Genomic DNA, 24,165 nt, shown 5'->3' on the forward strand with positions numbered 1-24,165 from the left:
AACTGTCTGTCCTTCACCGTGCAGTGTACTGTGTCGTCTGATGACTTTCTCAGAGGCTGATGTTTAGGGTTTGTGCCTGCCAGGGTCACATACCAAAGCAGGGAAGGGAAAAAGGAAAGGTATCACCCTCTCATGGGATGTAAGCCGTGCTGAAAAACAATGGGAGCAGCACTAAGAGGATGTGACAGCAGGAGCAGGGCAAGGAGCTGCCAGAGATGGAAGGGAGCACAGGCTGGACTATCAGTTTCCACAGGAATGGCCAGCTTCTAAGTTTGTGGGTCCCCAATCCAGAGTTTACATTATCTCCTCCCTTCCCCCAGCCAGGAAAAGTAAAAAAAAAAAAAAAAGTGTTGCAATGCAATATCCTAAGCTTGATCAGAAAACAAACAAAGAAGGCACTGTTCATAGTGTATATGCAGAGGAATCTACGGTCTTTATTCTCTAGACATTGGCACGGGTACAAAGACTAATAACATAAGAAAGTGACCAAGAGGTTCACATTTTGTGCACCCCTCAGGTCACTTTGTTGCCTCATGGCATCCTCACTCTTCCTCTTCTATCTTCCTATGAAACTCCCGGCTCCTTGCTCGGAGCTTGTTGACCTGCGACTCTGCAATGTCAGCCCGCTCCTCGGCTTCCTCCAGCTCGTGCTGGATCTTGCGGAACTTGGAGAGGTTGACATTGGACAGCTCCTCCTGTGAGGGGAGAGGGAGTCGGTGGTGAGGAGCCCAGGGCACGGGTTTCACTCCTCCCGCGCCTTCCCTGGGGGAAGGTACTAAACTCCATCTCCACCCACCACTTCCTGCACATAAGCCTCATCAGACCTCTTCCTCCTCTTTTCAGAAGATTCATTGTAGGCAGAGCATATAACAGGGTTTGAACACAATTATGCTCTGGAATTTGGCAAGGAAACAAACTGGGCAGCTGGAAATTTTGTTAGCTCTGGTATTAATGTTTAGCTACCTCTGCAGACCTTGAATGGCGTTAGGAATTTCTTTAAGAGACAGTGAGTCCATGAGTTCTCCTCAGTTTCCCTCTCACAAATCCCTTTATCTGAGACCATAGCCCTTGTCCTTTCTGGGCTGTCTGAAGCAGCAAAGAAGCCATGCTCACACATTCATAAATTCAGGGGCTGCAGGCCTTCCCTCATTTCATCCCTGATTACAGCATGCCCAGAAAAAGGCACAGGATGCTTGCAGAATTCTAAATTCACTGTACAATATGGCTTGGGAGTGTACTTCTAACACCTTGTCTAGGTGTTCAAATTGCCCTGGCTGTATTCAGAATTTTGAATTCCCTGCAGTAGATGAGTGTATGCTGAATCAGGAATTCTTATGGAATATTTTCTGTGTTCCTAGGCACAGAATTCTGGAGTTTTGCCAGGACACTTACTACCACATTACTACCAAGCTTCTCTAAGTTACAAGGGTCACAGACATCTTTATGAAACATTAATTTTATTAATTTTAAAATTCTGAAAATATGTGATTTTTAAAACTTATTATATTGTACTATCAGTATTATTAATAAGAAATCCTTCTTACAGACTACATTGATGTTCAAATGCAAAAAAAAATGTTATGTGCCCTTGTCCTCGTAAGCCTTCTTATTAGCTTATTGATTGAATTATCACAGGCTAGGCTAATTTATAAGCACTTCAAAGAACCTGAAGGCCTCCATAATTGGCCAGTGGCCATATCCAAGTTTCTTATATTAATCTGCTCAGTGACCTTGCTACCCATGTGGAAAATGTTTCTTGCCAAGGCCTCAAAGTGATACTTACAGCTTCTTCAGACTGCCTCTTGTAGGATTTCACCTTCATCTGCAGCTTGTCCACCAGATCCTGCAGCCTCAGAATATTCTTGCGGTCTTCCTCAGACTAAAGCCGTTGGCAAACAGGAAACAGAAGGAGCAGGTTTCCCCACCATGTGAGTTAGCAGTTCCTCTTGGCAATCAAGTACAAACATTTTTACTTCCCACGAGAGGGTATTCAGCCCAAGGAGGCCTCCTGCCTTACCTGGTAGGTCAGCTCCTTCACCCTCCTCTCGTACTTGCGCACACCCTTCACAGCCTCAGCGCTGCGCTTCTGCTCAGCATCAACCTCCCCTTCCAGCTCCCGCACCTGCAATGAGAGGCCCATCTTTGGAGCTTCCCCGCTGGCTGCTCACGTGACAGGCTTGCACGTGCACGAATACCAGCCCTACGCACTCTGGCCTCCAGCTTCTGGATTTGCTTCTTGCCTCCTTTCAGCGCCAACTGCTCAGCTTCATCCAGGCGGTGCTGCAGGTCCTTCACCGTCTGGTCCAGGTTCTTCTTCATCCTCTCCAGGTGGGCGCTGGTGTCCTGCTCCTTCTTCAGCTCTTCGGCCATCATGGCTGCCTGAGGAGAGCAAAGGGTCAAAGCCATTTTGGGGCTGGAGACGGTTTGGGGGAGAATACATCCACCACCAGCGATGAAAGGAGCCCCCGACTCACATCTGTGATGGCCTTCTTGGCCTTCTCTTCAGCATTGCGGGCTTCCTGGATCGTATCCTCCATTTCACCCTGAATTTGGGCAATGTCTGTTTCCAGCTTCTTCTTGGTGTTGATCAAGCTGGTGTTCTGCGCAAAGAGAGATTGCAAGACTTGTATTCTGAGGGCTGCAATACCAAACCCACAGCCTCAGCCAAATCTTTACTCTTCAAGCTGGCCATTCAAAATCTGGAATTCTTTTTAAAAAGGTTGTTCACAAAATATGAGTGGTGGGCTCAGCTGATGGGCTCCGAGCTCGCCTTCCCTTGTGGATAGCAGTAGAGAAGCCACCCTAGACCACTGTCCTGCCATATCCTCTGCTAGATAGCAGCCCTCCGTGTTTGTTATGTGTCAACCAAACTACGTTTGGCTCCACACCCTTACCTGGGTATGGAGGAGCTGCACACGTTCAGTGGCATCCAGGAGCTCCTGCTCAGCCACTTTCCTTGACCGCTCCGTCTGCTCCAGGGCTGCCCGTAGCTCCTCAATTTCAGCCTGCAACAGGTTTGCCCTGCGCTCCACCATGGCCACCTGCTCCTTCAGGTCCTCCTGTGTCCGGAGAGCATCATCCAAGTGTATCTGGGTATCCTGTAAAAGAGACAAGAGAAAGTGCAAGGCAAAAGCGTGAGCTTGGCTGCCAAACATGTCAGGGATGTCCTTTGCCTGCCTGTAGCTTTGCTGAACGGACCTTGAGCACCGCCTGTGTGTTTCTCAGGTTCTTTTGTGCCTCTGCAGCCACGCGGTTGGCGTGGCTCAGCTGGATCTCCATTTCATTCAGGTCTCCCTCCATCTTCTTCTTCAGCCGCAAGGCCTCATTCCTGCTCCTGATCTCAGCATCCAGGCTGCTCTGCAAGGACTCCACAATTCTGAGGTGGTTTCTCTTCAGCTGGTCAATCTCCTCATCTTTCTCTGCTATCTTCCTGTCAATCTCAGACTTCACCTGGTTGAGCTCAAGCTGGAGGCGCAGGATCTTCCCCTCTTCGTGTTCTAGGGAGGCCTGCGCAAGTGGACACAAACACTTGTAACATCGATACAGCTACTGCTTGTTTTCTAGGTAATTACAAAATATTTCAGGAAACCTGAGGAAATCCCCAGCCAGAACAGAGGGTGACCAGGTGGCTTCTAGCCATATTTCCACATTGCTCATATTTTTAGTGCAGACACCAGTGATTACGGGCATGTACCTCAGCTTCCTCCAAGGCAGCCTGAATTTCAGACTTCTCCTGCTCAATCTGCTTCTTGATTTTCTCCAGCTCATGAATCGCTTTTCCTCCCTCCGCAATCTGCTCCGTGAGGTCGGAAATCTCCTCTGTGCAAACAAAGACCCACGGCACGGTCAGGCCCAGAGCAGAATGGGAAGGGTCCTGCCACACCACGGTGACAGGCATCTGTGCAGAGCTGGAGGCACAGGCCCCTGTGGAGCAGTGGGTAGTGGTGGATCGTGGGAAAGCCCTGCCAGCAGCAGAGGGCCAGGGACTTACGCTGCAAGTTCTTGTTCTCACGCTTCAGCGTTTCCAGGTGGTCCAAGGACTCCTCATAGGCATTCTTCATCTTAAAGAGCTCCGTGCTGAGAGAGCGAGACTCCTTCTGGGAGGCTTCCAGCTCAGCCTGCGTTTCCTCATACTTCTGCTTCCATTCTGCCAGGATCTGAAGAGAAAGAGGACCTCGGTATGGATGTGGCAATCAGGAGGGGATGCTCTGCCCAGGAACCCCACATCTGGAGCCCAACAGACCTTGTCAAAGTTCTTCTGCTTCTTATCCAGAGCTGCGCAGGCAGCGTTCGATCGCTCCACATCAATCATCAAGTCCTCCACTTCATTCTGCAGCCTCTGCTTTGTCTTTTCCAGGGAGGCACATTTGGCATTCACAGCTTCAACGTGTTCCTCTGCATCCTGCAGGCGCTGTGCCAGCTTCTTCCTGGGAGGTGGTTAGAACAGCTCATAACGTGAGGACTGAAATGGACATAGTTTGTTCATTTTCAGCACAGTGCTGAGGCCCTTGGTAGTAATTGGTCCCCATGCACATGGTGCAGAACCTCTCTCAGCCAGTCATTTTTCTTCCCTTTTTCTTTCCCCAGGGCCTAGATATCTGACTGCCCACACCACACATGGCCTTTCTCCTGCATGTTTTGACATGCAATTTCTTTGCGTTTTTCAAAAACCACACCCCTAATAGTACATATTCCTGTTTCATATAACTCCTCCCCAACCCACTACTAGGCTTTCACATCTCAGTATCTCAGTGGTCTCTTCAGATATCCCTTATTGATTTCTGCCAGCCTTCCCCATATTCCCACGTACTTGGCCTCCTCCAGCTCCTCTGTGCGCTGAATAGCGTCTGTCTCGTATTTGGTTCTCCACTGGGCCACTTCGCTGTTGGCCTTGGACAGGGCGCGCTGCAGCTCCCCCTTGGCTTCCTGCTCCTCCTCATACTGTTCCCGGAGCAAGTCACAGTCATGGCGAGCAGACTGCAAGGCGTGGGCCAGGGCGTTCTTGGCCTGGTGGTAAAAAGATTGCAGTAAGTAGGTAATGTAGTCTGGGAAATTTTCTCTTACTGACACATAGACACTGGAATATATCTCAGAGAAACAGTGATTAACTGACTGCATGAAAAAGAATTAAAAGCCAAGGTCTGATACAATGCAAAAACCTGGGAGTCCTGCACTGATAGGGCCTCGATTGCATGACCTAATGGGATGTCTTGAACTTTTAATTAGATTACATTTTGAACTCTTGAATGCTGCATCAAAACCAATATGATGTAAAATATTTATTTCATATGTAACTTGCGATATCCTCACCTTTATCTCTTCCTCTAGTTGACGCTTCAATTCTTCAATCTGCTGGGTGAAAGCCTGCTTCCCTCTAGACAGCTGAGAAATTAAAGCATCTTTTTCCTCCACCTGGCGTGCATATTCACCTGGAAAATTTGTAATTAAGAAAATATTTGAACAGCTAGGAGAGTAATTAAGGGGTTTCTACCATATCCAGACTAGAGTGCCATACCAGATTCTGTCTGCAGACGAGCTCTTTGAGCACTGAGGTCACTGATCATGCGCTGATTCTGCTCCTCCTTTGTTTTAAATTCACTTAGCTGGTCTTCCAGAGTACGGCACATTTTTTCCAGGTTTGCCTAGGTGTCAATCACATGTAGAAAAAATAGTTAACACCTTGATTCTGCCTTAGTTAGAGTACGAAAATATGTCCAGAAGACGCGGTTCACGTATCTCGGGACTATGAGCCCACAGTTCTATACATTAGATTTGGAGAAAACACTTATGTTATAACCTGATGATAGTTGAATAAGATTTTAAAAACCAAAAGTATTACATTATCTTCATATTACTAATAAAAGTATTTGTATACCTTGGCTTTGGAGACAGACTCCATGTTGCTGGCCAAGTCATCAATCTCCATCTTCAGCTCACTCTTCTCCTTCTCCAGCTTCTGCTTCACCCGTTGCAGGTTGTCGATCTGCTCCCCAAGCTCAGCGGTGCTGTCCGCATGCTTCTTCCGCAGGGCAGCAGCCGTCGCTTCATGCTGCAGCGTGGCCTCTTCGAGGTCGCGGCGCATCTTCTGAAATTCTGCCTCACGCTTCTTGTTCATCTCAATCTGAGCTGCCGTAGCCCCTCCTGCTTCCTCCAAGCGCTCGCTGATCTCCTCTAGCTCCCTCGAGAGGTCAGCCCGATGCTTCTCTGCTTTTGCCCGAGAGGTTCGCTCTGCCTCAATTTCCTCCTCCAGTTCCTCAATACGAGCCTGGGGAATATTAGGGACCCTTTGCACCCAGGCCCTCCTCCTACCTGAGCTGAGACTGGGTGAGAGAGGGGAAGGGACACAGACTTGCCTGCAGCTCCTTGATCTTCTTCTGTAACTGGATCCCCAGAAGTTGCTCATCCTCAATTTTGCTCTGGATCTGGCTGATTTCAAAGTCTTTCCTTTGGGCAAAGCAAACCGTCTTAGAGCTCAAAGGACAAAGACAAGCGCCCCAGCCCAGCACTGAGGTGCCCCACAGACACACTCACTTCTTCAGTTTCTCGTCCAGCTGCTGCTTATCATTTTCCAAGTCCATTATGCTGTCATGGGCCAGCTTCAGGTCTCCTTCGAGTTTCCTCTTGGCTCTCTCAAGGTCCATGCGCAGTTTCTTCTCTTGCTCCAGGGACCCCTCCAGCTAAACAGAACAAGACCATCGGTGCTCTGCCAGCCACGTCTCACTCCATACCTGTCCTGTCCTTGCTCTATGCCTGCGTGCTTACATCGTCCACTTGCTGCTCCAGCTTCGTCTTAGCTTTGGTCAGCGTATTGACTTTGTCCTCTTCTGCCTGCAGGTCATCCAGTGTCTGCTGATGGGCCTCTTGGAGGGCTTTCTTCTCTTTTGTCAGCTTGACAATGGTCTCGTCCAGGGCTGCCATCTCCTCTGTCAGGTTTTTCACCTTTGAGAAGAAGGGAGCAAGTGAAGACAAAAAATGTTTTTTAAAACTTTATACTGTATGACAAAACAGAGGTTTCTTCTGGAGTGAGAGGGACAGGTTGTGCGTTATACCTTGTTTTCGGTGGCATGTTTTTCCTTCTCAACCTTGGCCAGCGTTAACTCAAGGTCATCAATATCTTTCTTCAGCTCTGAACATTCATCCTCCAGTTTCCTCTTCTTGGCTGTCAGCTCAGCATTAATTTCCTCCTCATCCTCAGCTCTTTCAGTCACTTCTTTAACTTTAGCTTCCAGCTGGATTTTGGTTTTGATGAGCTGGTCACATCTTTCCTCAGCATCAGCCAAAGCATCAGCTTCCTGGTGGAAAAATTACTTTTCTAGGGATGTTTTTGAGGGAATACCGTGATGTTTACCTTCATAGTTTAAAGTCCTGAATAGCAAATTTTTAGTTAATGATTTGGTTTATGTTCCAACTGGATGAAATATAATTTAGAATTTATTTTATACTGTTGGTTTTGAAACAGACAGTTTTGATAGCTAAAACCAAATATAATTCTGTTCGATCCACAAGAACGCCCACGTATTTACATGTGTGCTAGGTATAGTATCCAATATTTTTGCATAATATCGAACATTAGAACAAAGTACATAAATTTTGGTTTAAGCATAGGAGTATCTACCACATTTATTCAGTTTTGAGTGATAACCATATGCCAAAATAGATATATATACCAAAGCCACAGTATATGTTCACATCATTCCTATATCTCTTTTTCCACCCTACTGTCTTTTTGGAGCAACTGTTTCTGATTTAGGTTTTTGTCACCATGGGCCAAAAATGCTCAGCATCTAGCAGCTATAGCTTTACTTTGCAACACCCTCATCAGCTAAGAAGAAATGAAGTTTCTGGAAATTTTGTATCTAGGCTTTTTTTTGCAACAGATTTCCTGTGGTATTTTTTATACTTTGTCCAAAGTTCTAGTCTAGCAGAAATAATATGAAAGAAAAATTATAATTTTAGCAGTCAGTGGATATTGTAATCTTTTTGCAGTCAAATTCTTTAAAAATTGGGCATGTAAATTTTCCTATATGTCACATATGCTGCAAAGTATTACACTGGGGATACTGTACCTTTTCTATTCTGTGAATGACTTAATTTAGAAACCACAGAATTACAACACTGCAGATATACCACATAATGTTATGTAGTGATTCTGAGTGATTTAGGAGGGTGAGTTAGAATATTAAAATCTGCTTTTTCTCAGTTATTTCCATATTACAACATAGTAATGTTTGTAACAGCTAAGCGACTGCTTACACTGAAAGAAAGTTTTCATGTTTAATTGGAGAATAAAGACATCAAAGAAATGTCCTCTTAACTTGTCCTAAGAATTCCTAATCATGTGTGTATAAGGATTAGGCATACTCAGTTTTGGAGACATAGACAAAAACTACTAGAAGATCAAATATTATACTAATAAAAGTAAAGTTTCTTGATTGCTCTGATGCAGTTCAACAGTGTAAATGATAGAGACCTCAGCATACACCATAGAAGACTCACCCATGTAATACCTTGACTACAGCTTCCTGACACTCCTTACTGAAGCTAGTTATATTTTTAAGAGCATCACTTTTGAATTGAATTAAATTGTGATTTCTATGTGTCTTTTGAAAATGTAGTTGTAAATACCAGCCTGATAATCACAGTTCCGTTAGGATGAGGCACACTCGTAGCACTCACCGCCTGTACTTGGAGCTGCAGGTCATTTTTCTCCTGCACCAGTTTCACCATTTTCTCCTCCAGCTCTTTCCTCTTTGCCTCAGACTTTGCAAGCTCTTCCTTGGTTTTCTCAAACTCTTGTTTCATGTTGGCCATCTCCTTCTCAGATTCTGCACTCTTCAGCAAGGGCTTGATCTTGAAGAACAGCTTCATCCAGGGCCAGTGCTTCACATTCATGAATGCACGAATGTTGTACTGGATGCAGAAAATGGACTCTCTGAAAGGTAAGTCAAATTAATATTAAATATTTAGACCATGATGACACAATTAGCCAAATATAGTGAACCTAATTTGAAGAAATGTCTACCTCCTCTCCACCATTCTCTGGTACTCCACTCTCATCAGGAAGCCCCTGCACCTGGCCTGTGTGCGGGTGATGAGCTGTGCCAGCTTCTCATCCCTCATCTCCTCTAGGAGGCCTATCAGCCCAGCTTTGAAGAACACCTTAGGTAAGAATAAGAAAATAGGTGCAGTATATGTGCTTGTTGTTCAGTGTAGCCCGGTACCCTGTCCCCCATGTCAGATAATATGGGAAGTTAAGAGAAAGAGCAGAAGCACAAAGAATGTATGTAGTGACAGAGCCTCTTTTATATCTCCAAGTGTCCAGTTACCTGCATTTGAGGAACTATCATAGCCAGACATTTTGCCTTTGTTTTTATTAACCATTGATTCTTTTATTCGACAACTTTGTCTTAAATTAGGACCCTTAATTAACCCTTAACTAAACCATCCTATGGTAATGAATTTCAGTTTTATTCAAGTGTTCAGTCAATAATTACTTAGTTCATTTATTTTAAATACACTATTTGATCATTTTACATACTATCTGGATAATCTGAGTATTGTTCTTAAACCGTGCAAACCAAAACCCCATAGTACTTGAAACAAACAGATCTTGTACCTTGGTGTGACCGAATTTGTATTGGGTGTGGTCTATATCAATTGATCCAAGAAGTTTCTCACAAGCCTTCTTGCTGTCAATGAACTGCCCCTCTGGGATAGCACTGGCATTTAATACTTTGTATCTGGGGGAAAAAATGGAAGGACTGGCGTTGGACTTGATGACGTTAAAGGGTCTTTTCCAACCTAAATGATTCTATGATTCTATGAATATGAAGATGTCTGTTGTTGAGACCAATTGGTTAGTACTCTGCAAGAAAGCCTAAGAACTGTGAACTGTTGAGAACATAACAGTGCTGCTAAACATAAACTTTAGAGAAGGCTTTAGTCACCAGAGGAGAAATTTAATTCACAAGCTACTCAAGATGGACAAAACAATCCAGTAAGGGGAAGAAGTCTCACCTCTGTTTAAAATCTGCATACAGGACTCTGTTGGGAAATCCTTTCCTGCAAATTCTGATGCCTTCCAGCACACCGTTACACCTCAGCTGGTGAAGCACTAGTTCATGCTCCATGGCACCTAGCAATTTCAGAGCATAAATATATGTTGTATTCTGTAATACAGATGGAAGACCTGCACCATACTGAAAACCTTCTACATGTGAGTCTCTTACCAGGTGTTTTTGTTTCATTTGGGATGATGCAACGTACAAAATGGGGGTGGGTGCTTCGCAGATTGGTCATCAGCTTGTTTAAATTCTCCTGGGAGAGTCATTAACAAAAGTTTATATTAGCAAATGTAATTTTCTATAAGCATCAAGTCCTCTGAAATGAGATAATGAGATGTCAGACAAAAATTAGCTTGCAGAATCCTGAAAGGAAACCCCCTGCACCAGTTTTTCTGATTTTCCACAGATCTTTGCCTTTATTAACTTAATGTATAAAGTTCTTCTGACTAATCTACAGGAAATACCATACTCTTCAGCTTAAAATTTTAATACATTGCTCTGACTCTAGTGGAATCATTAGAAATCTTATCCTTCTTCCCTTGGATGTACACAGAGAGATAAACTGGTACCTCTGTGAGGCAGTTTGAAGTGTACTACAGTAGGCATTTAAGATAGGTCATATGGAGCACACTACATAGAACCTTCCTGTTTTCCCCACTGAAAGCAAAAGGAACAAAAATGACAAGATGAGTTTTATATGTCTAGATTACATGTTTATCTTGTAAAGTAAGATAAGAATAAGGTGAGATGAATCCCAGCCTTGATTTGTAATTAATATCTGTCTACTTATTTATAGATAATTGCTGCCTATAGTTAGTGGAGGGAAGCAGGTGCCTCCAGAGGACTTCTCAGAGTATGTAAAATAAACGGCCAAAACATTAAGATGACTAAGCACTGACACGTCTAAACAAGCGGAGTAGTAGAAGAGAGTTTGAAGACACAACAGAAATGCAACCCAAATGCAGCAAATAATATTTCTCCTATAACATTACCTCTTAAAGTCTTATGACCTTTAAACATAGGCTTATTGCATTATTTTTGAATGATAAATGCTGGCAATGATTTCCCATTTGCAAGGCCAAGGCACTAGAGCTATGATTATTTTTCTTGGGGCATATACATACACACCCATGTCCTGTTTCAGAGCACTGGCTAGAGGCTGTCAGGTGATCAAGAATCATATGACAGCACATATGTAGAAGTAATTAGACTATATCAAGAAGGGAGTCCTAAAACAAGGATGAATATGGTAATGAATAACCTCAGGAGACACTACGTATTCTACCTGACAGAAGTGTATGGAGCAGCCAGGCAGCAAGTCTTGGTTATGACAAAGAAAATCCAAGTGTCTGACATCTTAAAAATCCATAATCTAAGGAGTGATGGTATTTCAACTGTAAGAGATTTATCCCTGAATCATGGAGAAAAACCGAAGAAATAAACAGAGCAAACAGGTCATCCTCCAGACCAGTGGGAACAATGTTGCTAAAGGGCAATGAAAGGTCCTAAAGCCAGAGGTGGGCATCTGAAGGAAATCTTGTATATGTTAGGAATATTTTAGAAGTTTTCTGTAAGACATTCCTCTGTCTGGAAATTTTATCTTGAGACAAGTGGACAAAAAGAAAAGTTGTACATTTGGTGGAATGGAGCATAAATACATTACAGTGGAAAATATGGTCCAAGAACTTCAGGGTCTTGTAACAAAACTAAGCCAAAAAAAAAAAAAAAAAGACTAGCTGTTTTAAATGATGGGTTTACTGATCTTAGGCAGAAATAGTGAACTCTCTACTGTACCCGGAAAAGAGCTGAGACAGTCTGGAAGGAAGAACCCTTCTTCTTGCCACCTTTCTTGCCAGCACTAGCCTCTGCAAAATTGCAAATAAATAAAACAAATTTTAGATTTTTACTTTTGCCTTTTATGATTCCTGTTTGTAAGCTGTACATCAGTGAAAACATGGGATTCATAGAACCAACCTGCTTCTGCTCCACCATAGTTGGCAAAGAGTAAGGCCAATGTTTTCAGTGATGATTTCTGGTACAACCCGATGACAGTTTCATTCAGAGGGTCCTTGTTCTTCTCAAGCCAGCCAGTGATGTTGTAATCTACTGTACCAGCGTAGTGTATCAGGGAGAAGTGGGCCTCAACCTTCCCTTTTGTAGGCTTGGGCTTCTGGAAGTTGCCAGACTTGCCGAGATGCTGGTCATAGAGCTTGTTCTTGAAAGAGGTGTCAGTTGCCTTGGGGAACATGCACTCCTCTTCCAGGATGGAGAAGATGCCCATGGGCTGGAAAAAATTCACAAGGGAGACAGATTGTAATTTAATTTTCAGGACAATAATAACCTTTACCTAGGCAGAGCGGTGGAACACAGACTGAGATACACATCAGCAAAGATTACTATACAATTACATTTTCTGCTAGAATGTGAGATTAAACATATTGATATTTACATTTTTTAATACTAAATTAATCACAAAGATTAATGGAAATTCATTTAGTTTGTGTCGAGAAGATGTTTTATAAAATCAGAGCACTACCTTCTTATCCAGAGGGACTCAAAACACACACAGATATCTTAGACAAATTGAACATGAGCCAACAATGCAACCTTGTGGCAAAGGCAACCAATGCATCCTGGGCTGCATTAAAAGAGTTGCCAGCAGCTCAAGGGAGGTGATCCTTCTCCTCTACTCAGCTCTGCTGAGAAACAGCTGGAGTGCTGTGTGCAGTTCTTGGCTCCCCAGTACAACAGAAATGTGGACATAGTACAGTGAGCGCAGAGACAAGCCACGAAGATATTTAAAATGAGTGTAACATCTGACATACAAGGAGAAGCTGAGAGAGAGGGGATTGTTCAGCCTGGAAAAGAGAAGGCTCTGGGGGGGATCTTATCAACGTGTATAAATACCTTATGGGAGGGGACAGAGAAGACAGGGCTACAGTATTCTCAGCAGTGTCCAGTGACAGGACAAGATGGAACAGGCATGAATTGAAATATGCAAAATTCCATTTAAACAGAAGAAAAAAGCTTCTTTAGTATGAAAAGTTGGAACAGGTTCCCCAGAGTATCTGTGGAGCCTCCACCCTTGGAAATATTCAAAATCCAACTGGATATGGTCCTGAGCAACCTGCTCTAGCTGACCTTGCCTTGAACAAGGGTGTTTGACTAAGTGATCTCCAGAGCTGCCTTCAAACCTCAGTTCTGTGATCCTGTGATTCTAACTACTTATCAATCCTGCCAGCCACTGAACTTTTCATCTCATGTGCACTGTGACTGTCTTCTCATTGTCGGTCAAACGATGCACATGTAAGTGCAATTGTGTGCTGACGGTTATGTAGGTCCATCTTCTATGTTAATTTTACAAAGATACAGTTATTCTGCTGTACAAGCACAAGTCTGCTAGAGTTGAAAGTTGAGGAGGACATGCACACCTGGAAACTGACTTTAGCTGTTTTGGAAGAACACTCTTATTGGGAGTTTAACAATTTTTTGGTAATTGAAACTAGATCAGTACAGGTTTGCTGCCACAAAGCTGTGTGAAACCTTCTTCATGGTTCACCTGACAGAAAAAATAAACTGCAGGGCAAGGAATTTTGAATAACAAAAGCTGAATACTTGGACATGAACATAGAAGATCCCTTTTTAAAATAAGACCATGTAATTACAGAATTTCCACGCATGTAATGCACCTGAACAGGAAGGATACCTTCTCAATGAGCTCAATGCAGGCAGCCAGGTCCATCCCAAAGTCAATGAATGTCCACTCAATTCCTTCCTTCTTGTACTCCTCCTGCTCCAGCACGAACATGTGGTGGTTGAAGAACTGTTGCAGTTTCTCATTGGTGAAGTTGATGCACAGCTGCTCAAAGCTGTTAAACTGGAAATAAAATAAGCAAGACCCATATTTGCAAGATGCTACAATAATTGCAAAACCTCATCCTTTAAATTAAGGAATGCAGTTATCTTGACTTCAAGTCTGTGCATTTCTTCATTCTGCTTTATGTCTACATAACAAAATGGAGAAATGCATCAAATCATTTGCCGCAAGGAATTTTTTTTGATTGATAAAAATATGAAGGTAAAATATATTTCCTGTATAGTCGGAGAGCAAATTACAGGGAAAGAAACCCAAGCTTAGGCCTATGGTGATATACATGTTTTTATACTGTCTTGTCCTTGATCATTTAAACCAAGGAACTTTTCTGACTGGACCATTCTGTACTTTTGAGTTTGCACATCTTGAAGGAAGACAAGTCCTTTTTACTTCATGGCAAAAAAAAGACAAATAGCTGCAAACAATTATGTGATTTACATCTTCTTTTAACATATGTCTCAGAGTGACATTAACATCCAGTTCTCACTTCCAAATAGTTCTTACCAAATCTTTGTTACTTACATCAAAGATCTCAAAGCCAGCAATGTCCAGGACACCAATGAAGTACTGTCTGGGTTGTTTAGTATCCAGCTGCTGGTTGATGCGAACAACCATCCACAAGAACATCCTCTCATAGACAGCCTTTGCCAGAGCACCCACTGCATTGTGCACCTATAATAAAAACAGGTGTCTGGAGTTACCATACGGAGCAGAGGAGAATCAAAAGGATCTTAATTCAAAATATGGTTCTAGGTTACTATGTTTCTTACCTGCTGTGCAGTTTGACCTTTGGTCACATATTCATTCCCAACCTTGACTCGGGGGTAGCACAGTGCCTTGAGCATGTCAGCTGAATTCAGACCCATCAGGTAAGCAGCCTTGTCAGCAACTAAAAACACAGAGGAAAAAAGGCAGAATTTACTGTCACATAGACTTTGAATCGTGGAGCATTCTCTAAAGGCTGCGGGGTTCAGATTTCTGTTCTTTAAAATCTTTTAGCAGGCTCTCATAGAGAGAATCCTGGTAACATCAAAGACATCATTATGCAGATTGAGCTTTGCTAAAAAGAATCTGTGTTTTAAAATCTTCACTGAAGCATGTAGAAAGTAATGAAATTTTCAAAAATCTCCTTGCACAAAATTGAAAGCTGCAGCTTGCAGTACACCCGTAGCTCAGGAGCTGCAGTGACAGGTCAGGCACTAATCTTTATTTGGGTGATCAAAACCGCCCAATGTTTAGGGTGGAACACAGAGAGGAGCTCTCTGTTCTTTTTCAGCTCCAGAATCTACAACCTTTTCTGAGCTTTGGTTTCTGATGTTCAGTAAAACTCACTCGGATTCATCCTTTTACCTATGGTACTTCCTACCTTCTGCCTAGTCCCTTAGTAAGAGGAGCCATTGCTCAGAGAGCTGGAGACATGATTTATAGGTCCTGCACCAACAAAGGAGAGTAATCAAATACACCTCTCACACAGAGTTCCCTGAGCATCTCAAAGGTGAGAGTGAATGGGACCATGGTCCCCCATCCTTGCAGAGCTGAACCACTTGGCTGTTTCACATTGCAGGCCTTATTCCAACAACGATTTGACTAATAATGTTACAGGTAGGACATCCATTGCTAGTGACTTCCTGGAAGTGTATAAAGGACAGTTTAAACTATTTATTGTTCATAGCATAAGGTACAAACAGCCTCAGATCGGGGAACTTGATGTACCGAGAAGAGGACAAGGGACAGGTTTTTTTCTGGCTCACTGTTTTCCTTGGGATCTTAAAGTCCAACACAGAACAACTTTTGCTGTCTTCCACATCCATAGTGGCTCACAGAAGGGTTAGTTATTGAGTTTGATAATACCTTCTGTGCCATCGGGCTCTGCCTGCTCCTCTCTTGGTTTCTGCTTGAACTTCAGGTTCCCGTAGTGCATGACAGCCCCTGTCAGCTTGTAGATGGCAGTCTTTTCATCAGCCGTGAAGCCCAGGATGTCAATGGCACTCTGTTAATAGATCAGGCAAAGTCAAATATTTGCATGTTGTATACATGATGTAATATATAACCTGTGCCTGTTGACCTCTTTTGTAAGGCACTTACATCTGTAGCCATCAGCTCCTCCTTGTCATCAATGCTGGGAACAGTGATCTCACCTTGACTCACAAAAGGGTAGTCATATGGGTTGGTGGTGATGAGCAGCATTTCTGAAAACAAATGTGCTCATGGGTTAAATTTCATTGTTTTTATAATGTAGGTAAATGTTGCTCAGTGATCTTCCTCCAAAAAGCTCAGTCATGCTTCTTACCAATTAGCTCTGGCTTCTTGTTGGACGTGACCTGATAAAATATGTGGTAGCTTCTTTCTGCCTTGAGCTGGAAAGTGACTCTGGACTTCTCCAGCAGATCTGGCAAGGAAGGTAGAAAGAGTTAGGCACAGGAAGGCAGATGGGGCTGGGAAGTTGGCAAGGACCGGGGTCAGGCCAGGGGAGCCTCTTACAAGTTTCAATGTCAGCAGAAGCCAGTTTGCCTGTAGCTCCAAAGTGGATTCTGATGAATTTGCCCTGTTAAGGAGAAGATGTATTTCAACCTAAATGCATTTCATTGACAATCCTTATGTAAGAATATCACAAGCCCATCACTACTGTTATAACAAGAAGGGATTTTGTCCAAAGCAACAACTTACAAAGCGTGAGGAGTTGTCATTCCTCACGGTCTTGGCGTTTCCAAAGGCCTCCAGCAGTGGGTTAGCGCTGATGATTTGATCCTCAAGCGTTCCCTGCAGGATGACAATAATTATTGCTTGTTATCACTTCCAGAAATTATGCCAGGAACAGAGGAAAGCATTGATTCAAGACACTCTCTGTTAATTTACCTGCATTTTGCCAGACTGCTCCTCCTTCTTCTTCTCCCCACTTGCTGCAATTGTTGCAAAGTACTGGATGACACGCTTTGTGTTCACAGTCTTCCCTGCACCGGATTCTCCGCTGCCAAACAAAGAAAGAAGCAGAGAGCGTGTGGTCAGGCAGGAGGTCCCCTGGCACCCGGCAGCCCCTCAGGGACCCGAGCAGGGAGTGTACGTACGTGATCAGGATCGACTGGTTCTCGCGATCTGTGAAAGAGGCAGAATGAAAGATAGCGTTAGCAGTTGACCTGGGCAACACTGAACTGAATGAGAAGTAAAGCTGTAAATGTAAGTTGGGGCTTCTACAGAAAGTCCAAGAATACACAGTTCCCTTCCAGGTCCTAACAGTAGTAAGTATAATGGATGCATAGAGCTGCCAGAGGCATGTGGTCCTCACACAAGCAGTGTAGCCACTTGCCCTTCACAAAATTCTTATCAAGAAATCTAATGAAACTGCCTACCTGTGTTCAAAATAGTAGATTATATGTAATAATAATTTTTCTTTCCTATCAGTGAAAAAAAGTAACAAACTATGGCAAATACTATTTCTGCAGTGGGAGAGTGTAGAATAAAGTGCAAGTAATAGACCATGCCAAGTCCATGCACGCTTCTGGGTCAGTTTCACTTGAAATTTATTTCTGCATAACTCAATCAAGTTCTTTCACGCATCTCTGTGATGTTTTTAGCTGGCTTGTCACAAGCTCCACTGAGATCAGTGGGCCTTTTTTGGTTTAGATTGCTGTGAGGCAGGTCAAGAAACTCACCAGTCAGCATGAACTGGTAGGCGTTGTCAGAGATGGAGAAGATGTGTGGAGGGGCCTCCTGGCGCTTCTTGCCTCGGTAGGCCAACACCACCTCCGGGTTGTACACCGGCAGCCACTTGTAGGGGTTGACAGTGACACAGAAGAGACCCGAGTAGGTCTGTAGGGAAGGGGGACAGAATGATGATTTTGGAGATCTGAGGAGAACTGCAGATAAGGAAGAGGTGAATGATGTTCTGGGGAGACCAGGGTAGTGAAGGAAAATAAAGTGGAAGAATGACCTATCAGAGAATGGGTGAGATGTACCATATGACAAGGAAAGGTGAAATCGGGAAGGAAGAAGAAGGAGAGGATGTAGACAGCAAGAGGAAAACATGTGCAGGAAAGAAATAAATAGAAAAAGAAAAAGTCAGGTAGCTCTTGAGAGACATTGGAAGGTGTCTTCAACTCCTCAAAAGCAGGACTCATCTCCTTCTGTTGCTACTTACGTAGATCATCCAGGCTGCATAACGCTCTTTGAGGTTGTACAGCACAGCGGGTTCATGGAGGTGGGTCATCATGGCCATGTCCTCAATTTTATCATATTTGGGAGGGTTCATGGGAAACACCTGATCATCCTTCACAGTCAGGGTCTGCCAAGGAAATGAAAGATCTATATATGTCAGCTAAAAGCTCAGAGTGGGCATCAAATGCTGATTTGAAGCTTGAATTTTACTCACCTCTCCACCTTCGGTCTTGACAGTGATCTTCCCTGATTCCCTGCTCTGGATTGTCCCTTTCACAAAGGATTCTTTAGGATGAGCCACAAAGACTGAAGTCTTGGCATCGAAAGGCTTGTTCTGGGCCGCAATTCTCTCCTTTTCTGACTTTCGGAGGTAAGGAGCCGCCTCCCCAAAAACAGCCATCTCAGAGTCTGCAGATGCCATGGCTGTGCTTTACCGAAGGTATGTCAGCAGAGGACTCTAATGGGAGGGAACAATATGGCACTGATTATTTCCATGTATTCTGTGAGATTGGAAAAAATTTATATCCTCTGCCTTAGTTTCTCTTCATATTCTGAGTATTTGGAACATCTATAATGAGCTAACTAGAGACTTAATTTTCATTGATGTAGTCCAGGTCTTCAAACATTTAGGGGAGCAACTTTTAATCACCTTTCAGAACTGTGGGTCTGGTTCTTTTAAGAATACTGTGTCTGTAAGATAAGAGTGAATTTGCTGAATAGGTTTCACTAAGACATCACTATCAGGAATAGAAATGCAGTCAGGAGGTTTTGTTAAAAGGATGAACAGTGAAGTACTATTTCTGAAAAACTGTAGTTTAGGCAGCCTGCAGTCTTGGAAAATGCTGAACCTGTGAGACACTTACCTATCAAATATAATGGTAACAGAAAGACAGTGCGAAATTAATTTTGCTAATGAAGTTGACAACTGAAAGGAAAGGGCAGGCTATGTGACCTTTTAATAGTCTGCCATAATTTAATTTGTTGTATGCATTTGTCATTCTTCAGTACAGTATCTAAATAATTTCAGCCCCAAAGTTCTGACTTGGGTGAAATACAATTTGAACATTGAAATTGGAATTTCCAAGCCTATATTAAGATCCCAAATAAATACTTCCCAAAAAAAAATTTAGGAACAGGTGAGTTCTCAAAACTTTAAAAAAAAAAGAATATTTCTTCAGATGCTTTATTAAACATGTAGGTAGCTAAATTTATCCCACTGCATAAGAAAATTCTCTAGCTACATTAGTAAAATTTATTCCCTCTTTATTCCTTAGGTAATTTTTTTTTTTTGTCTGGAGTAAGAAAACGTGTATCTGAGAGCTCTGGCATTTTACTAAGGTGGTTAGAAGGTCTCTGTTCTCAGATGATTTATTAATTCATGCATTCTTAGGTAGAATGCAGAATTTTGCACTTTTTCCTGCTGTGGTCCTCTCGGGTTCTGCTACTGCCACAGCAAAGATAGGAAGCCAGTACACCTTGATCCTGGTAGGTCAGTTAAGCAGAAGTGAAGAATTTCCCTGTAGGGATTTTCTAGTCTGCCATCAGTGGCAAGAGACTTCAAACGCAGCCACCTGAAAACCTTGGGCACCCCACCACCTTCTACTGTAATCACACTAGGTTTGAAAACATAGGGTGGAGCAGTGACCCTTCCAGAAATCCCACCCAAAAGGATCCTTCTCTGCCCTCCAAGAGTTAATAAATAATATTCTTACCTCTTGTGATTCCAGACAGGGGGCTTGCAGGCTGGAAGCTGCTCAGTGCTGTAAAACAGAAATGGCAACTCCCTACTTATGCTGCACAGAAATCCAGAGTGAAAATGTGCAGGTGCCTTGAAAGCAGATTTAAAGCCTGAGCTGAGAAATTCAGTCACCTCCTGGAAGTGAGCTCGGGAGGCAGCAGGAATGTTGTGGCATGTAACATCCCCTTCCTGCAAGCCTGCGGACCCCATACACTTACCTTGAAGCTTTCCGTGGAGCCAGGGCAGACTGGTCACAGGGACATTTTATACGATCTAGTCTGCAGATGCTACAGATGCCTACTCTTTCTTCGGTCAAAACATTTTTGGCAAACCTTCTTTGGTAAAGCATTGTCTGGCAAACTGAACTAAGGGCATAATTGTCATTTGACATGACTAGATATAATTAGAAAATTTTGATGTCTTACTGACTATATGAATACATCTCCTATAAACAATCTGACAAGGGTGTTAAGGAGGGAATCTGGACTAGTCAAGGCACTTGGAGAACTTGGATACAGGACTTATGGATTCTATTGCTGGCTTTCCCACCGACTCACTGTATGACCCAGAGTGGATTGCTTGGTATGCCTGCACCGCAAATACCCCAGCTGTACAATAGATAAAACAGGATGTTAAAAGATAAGTTAGCATTCACAGAATCACAGAATCACAGAATGGTGGAGCTTGGAAGGGCCCTCTGGAGCTCATCCCGTCCCACCCCTGCTGGAGCAGGCACACCCAGAGCAGGGGCACAGGGCCGCGTCCAGGCGGGGGGTGAATGTCTCCAGGGAAGGGACCCCACAGCCTCTCTGGGCAGCCTGTGCCCCTGCTCTGGCACCCGCACAGGGAAGGGGTTTGTCCTCATGTTCAGGTGGAACTTCCCATGTTCCAGCTTGTGCCCGTGGCCCCTTGGCCTGTTGTTGGGCACCACTGAAAAGAGTCCGGCCCATCCTCCTGACACCCACCCTTCAGATATTTATAGGTATTGATGAGATCCCCCTCAGCCTTCTCTTCTCCTGGCTGAACAAGCCCAGGTCTCTCAGCCTTTCCTCACAAGGGAGATGCTCCAGTCCCTTCATCATCCCTGTAGATCTCCGCTGGACTCTCTCCAGCAGTTCCCTCCCCTTCTTGAACTGGGGGGCCCAGAACTGGATGCAGCACCCCAGATGTGGCCTCACTGGGGCAGAGCAGAGGGACAGGAGAACCTCCCTCGCCCTGCTGCCCACACTCCTTTCCATGCACCCCAGGACACCACTGGCCTCCTTGGCCCCAAGGGCCCAGTGCTGGCTCAGGGTCACCTCGCTGCCCCCCAGCACCCCCAGGGCCTCTCAGCAGAGCCGCTCTCCAGCAGGTCCCCCCCAGCCTGTGCTGGTGCGGGGGGTTTTTCCTCACCAGGGGCAGGACCTTGCACTGGCTCTTGTTGAATTCCCTGAGGCTCCCCTGGGCCCAGCTCTCCAGCCTGCCCAGCTCTCGCTGGATGCCAGCACAGCTTCTGGTGTATCAGCCACCCCTCCTGGCTCGGTATCATAGCAAACTTGCTGAGGGGACGCTCTTTCCCTTCGTCCAGGTCATTGATGGATATATTGAACAGGACTGGCCCCAGCACAGACCCCTGGGGAACACCGCTAGTGACAGGCCTCCAACCAGACTCTGCCCCGTTGATCATGACCCTCTGAGCTCTGTGGTTGAGGCAGTTCTCAATCCACCTCACTGTCCTCTCATCCAGCTCACACTTCCTTAGCTTGCCTGTGAGGATGTTATGGGAGACAGTGTCAAAAGGCTCGCTGAAGCCCAGGTAAACAACATCCACTGCTCTGCTCTCCCTTTGTCTACCCAGCCAGTCATGCCATCGTAGAAGGCTATCAGGTTGGTCATTATTAATAACTTTTTTGGCAGTTGTGATGGTAAGATCCTGAAAGCAGAAGTGAAAAATGTGTAACAGTAAATACTGAGAGTTACAGGCACAGCAGGATGGTCAGCCAAACACCGCAGCTGTGAGGGGCTGGGTTCTACCTGGCCTTTTTAAGTTGGTGCCTCTGACAGGGATGTGAGGTGGCTTTAGGGATATCAGGAAGAGTGCACACGCACGTACACACACATATGTGTGTCACAGGTGCATGTGTGCCTCTCTGTACACAGTTCAGATTGCAAATAAGTAGGAGATTCTCGAAGAAATATTGTTGTGACTCTGTGCACCAGCTTGTTCTATATGAGGGATTATACCTGCTGAGACTTCTGATCTGTAGATCGGTGCCAGTGAGCAAAAGGTGCTCCCTTCCTTTGCTGGCAACTTCTTAGCTTATCCAGGTGTTCCCATGTCTATAACCTTAGGGAAGATAACTCTGATCTAGGAATGGCCCCCACAAGTCTTTTTCCTACCTACAACTGATAGAAAAATCCTCTATTCAGCCATACCTGTACAAATAATTGGACGTATGCACAAATACATCACCTCAGCATGCAGTCCCAGATGCTCTAGCCCCAATACATTCTCAGTCCAGCACTTCCATTTCATCACAAATATCTTGCATACATACACCATTGCACAATTAAAAAACCCACAGTGATACCTTTATCAGAGCATTGGGGGTGGCAGGCATGCCTGTACAATGCTGACAGAGTGGGGGAGAAGGGGGATTTGCTGGTAGTCCTGGAGAGAGACTGATCTAGTTTTAGGAAGAGGGCACTGTCATGTGAGCTGCTTTAAATCCTGTCAGATTTGAACACATTCTTCCCCTGGTCATTGGCATTTTGGTTATTAAAAGAGCTCAGTGAATAACACGTGCATCGATGTTGCATGGATCTGATGTAATATCCAGCATCAGGCACTGTCCTGTGCTTGTAAATCCCATTCCAAGGAGAGCTGCAGCACTGCAGTGCCCACTTTTCTGGAGCCCAAATTCAGAACCTACCGCTGGGCACCATGCTCAGGGCATGGGGAGGCTGATGGAAACAGCCTGCCCAGGAGAGGCCCGGAGACAGCCAGTGGGAAATGGTGGGCACAGGGCTGCATCACCAAGGGGTGATGATGGTGGGGACAACTCCCTCCAGAGGGACCCAGAGTGCAACTGGTGCCAGCATGGGGCCAGCAGACATTGCTCGGAGGGGCTTTTGCACCTGAGTCCCAGGGTGCTGGGGAGCCACGTGGTGTCCAGCAGCCCGGTGACTATCATTCTTGACCAAGGAGGGGACAGAAAGCTCTTGGCAGCCCAGAGCCCAGGGTTAAGAAGACCATGCAAGAAGAGCAAGGGATGGCTGAGGCCTCTCCCATGGCATGAAAGCTGGGGGTTTTCTCCCATCACGTTAGGGACTGAAAATCTTTGACTTCCCAGTGTTCAGTGGCAAAGCCAGTCTTCCCAGGAGAGCGCTTCTGGGTTTTTGCCGTTGTGTTGTCTAGGCTGCAGACCCAGCTGTGTAACAGGCAGGAGCGAGGCACGTGCCAGGCAGCTCTGGGTGTGCAGTCAGCTGAGGGAAGGTCTAGTTTGAAAGGGAAGTGGCCAGTGTCTTCAGGTGTGGACAGTCACTCAGCAGTGCTTTGGAGATTGAACTTAATGTCAGTAGGTCCCCATAAACCAGTGTTAGAAACCTAAAGTCTTTTTCTGAAAGTGGTCCAAATCTCAGAAAAGTGTTGTGCATTGCAAAGCAGGGCATAGCAATGAAGGAGAGGCTTTTATCCAGATGGCTTCTGAAAATCTCCAAGGGTGGAGACTTCACAATGGCTCCAGGAAACCTGTGCCAGTGTTCTGTCACCCTCACAGTGAAAAAGTGTTTTCTGATGTTCAGATAGATCCTTCTGTGTTTCAGGTCTACCTCTGGTCCTGCCACTAGGCACCACTGAAAAGAGCCTGGCTCCGTCCTCTTTACATCCTCCTCTCAGGTATTTATATACTTTGATGAGATCCCCCTGAGCCTCCTCTGCTCCAGGCTGAACATTCCCAACTCTCTCAGCCTTGGCTCACGGGAGAGATGCTGCAGTCCCTCAGCCATCTTAGTGGCCCTTTGCTGGACTCTCTCCAGTATGCCCATGTCTCTTCCATACTGGGGAGCCCAGCACTGGACACAGCACTCCAGGTGTGGCCTCAGCAGTGCTGAGTCAAGGGGAAGGATCGGCTCCCTTGACCTGTTGGCAGCACTCCTCCTAATGCAACCCAGGACACTATTTACCTTCTTTGCGGCGAGGGCACATTGCTGGCTTATGTTCAGTTTGGTGTCCACCAGGACTCCCAGGTCCTTTTTAGCAAAGCTGCTTTCCGGCTGGTTGGCACCCAGCATATACTGGTATATACTGGTGCATGGGATTGTTCCTCCCCAGGTGCAGGGCTTTGCCTTCCCTTGCA

The 24,165-nt window shown here is 44.9% G+C and overlaps 1 protein-coding gene across 1 annotated transcript; it reads right to left on the bottom strand.

Annotated features, from left to right (window-relative positions):
* Positions 1 to 405: 405 nt before the first annotated feature.
* On the bottom strand, positions 406 to 20,108 carry LOC142065115 (myosin heavy chain, skeletal muscle, adult-like). Its single transcript, XM_075110960.1, has 40 exons — positions 20,047 to 20,108; positions 19,803 to 19,850; positions 18,305 to 18,547; positions 18,074 to 18,217; positions 17,589 to 17,745; positions 17,004 to 17,031; positions 16,795 to 16,906; positions 16,606 to 16,698; positions 16,420 to 16,483; positions 16,229 to 16,327; positions 16,024 to 16,127; positions 15,790 to 15,928; positions 14,709 to 14,827; positions 14,461 to 14,610; positions 13,771 to 13,941; positions 12,039 to 12,348; positions 11,859 to 11,929; positions 10,230 to 10,317; positions 10,018 to 10,135; positions 9,617 to 9,740; positions 9,023 to 9,159; positions 8,677 to 8,932; positions 7,050 to 7,292; positions 6,763 to 6,939; positions 6,532 to 6,677; positions 6,354 to 6,444; positions 5,876 to 6,265; positions 5,516 to 5,642; positions 5,311 to 5,429; positions 4,811 to 5,007; positions 4,244 to 4,427; positions 3,992 to 4,157; positions 3,695 to 3,819; positions 3,199 to 3,507; positions 2,895 to 3,098; positions 2,475 to 2,600; positions 2,209 to 2,379; positions 2,018 to 2,122; positions 1,784 to 1,879; positions 406 to 695 (listed from the first exon to the last, which is right to left on the bottom strand). Exons 3-40 carry the CDS (start codon positions 18,509 to 18,511, stop codon positions 543 to 545), a joined length of 5,820 nt encoding a protein of 1,939 aa, XP_074967061.1. The 5' UTR covers positions 18,512 to 18,547; positions 19,803 to 19,850; positions 20,047 to 20,108; the 3' UTR covers positions 406 to 542.
* Positions 20,109 to 24,165: the final 4,057 nt, after the last annotated feature.

Source organism: Phalacrocorax aristotelis, chromosome 16 (genome assembly GCF_949628215.1).
Source record: "Phalacrocorax aristotelis chromosome 16, bGulAri2.1, whole genome shotgun sequence".
Taxonomy (NCBI): Eukaryota; Metazoa; Chordata; class Aves; order Suliformes; family Phalacrocoracidae; genus Phalacrocorax; species Phalacrocorax aristotelis.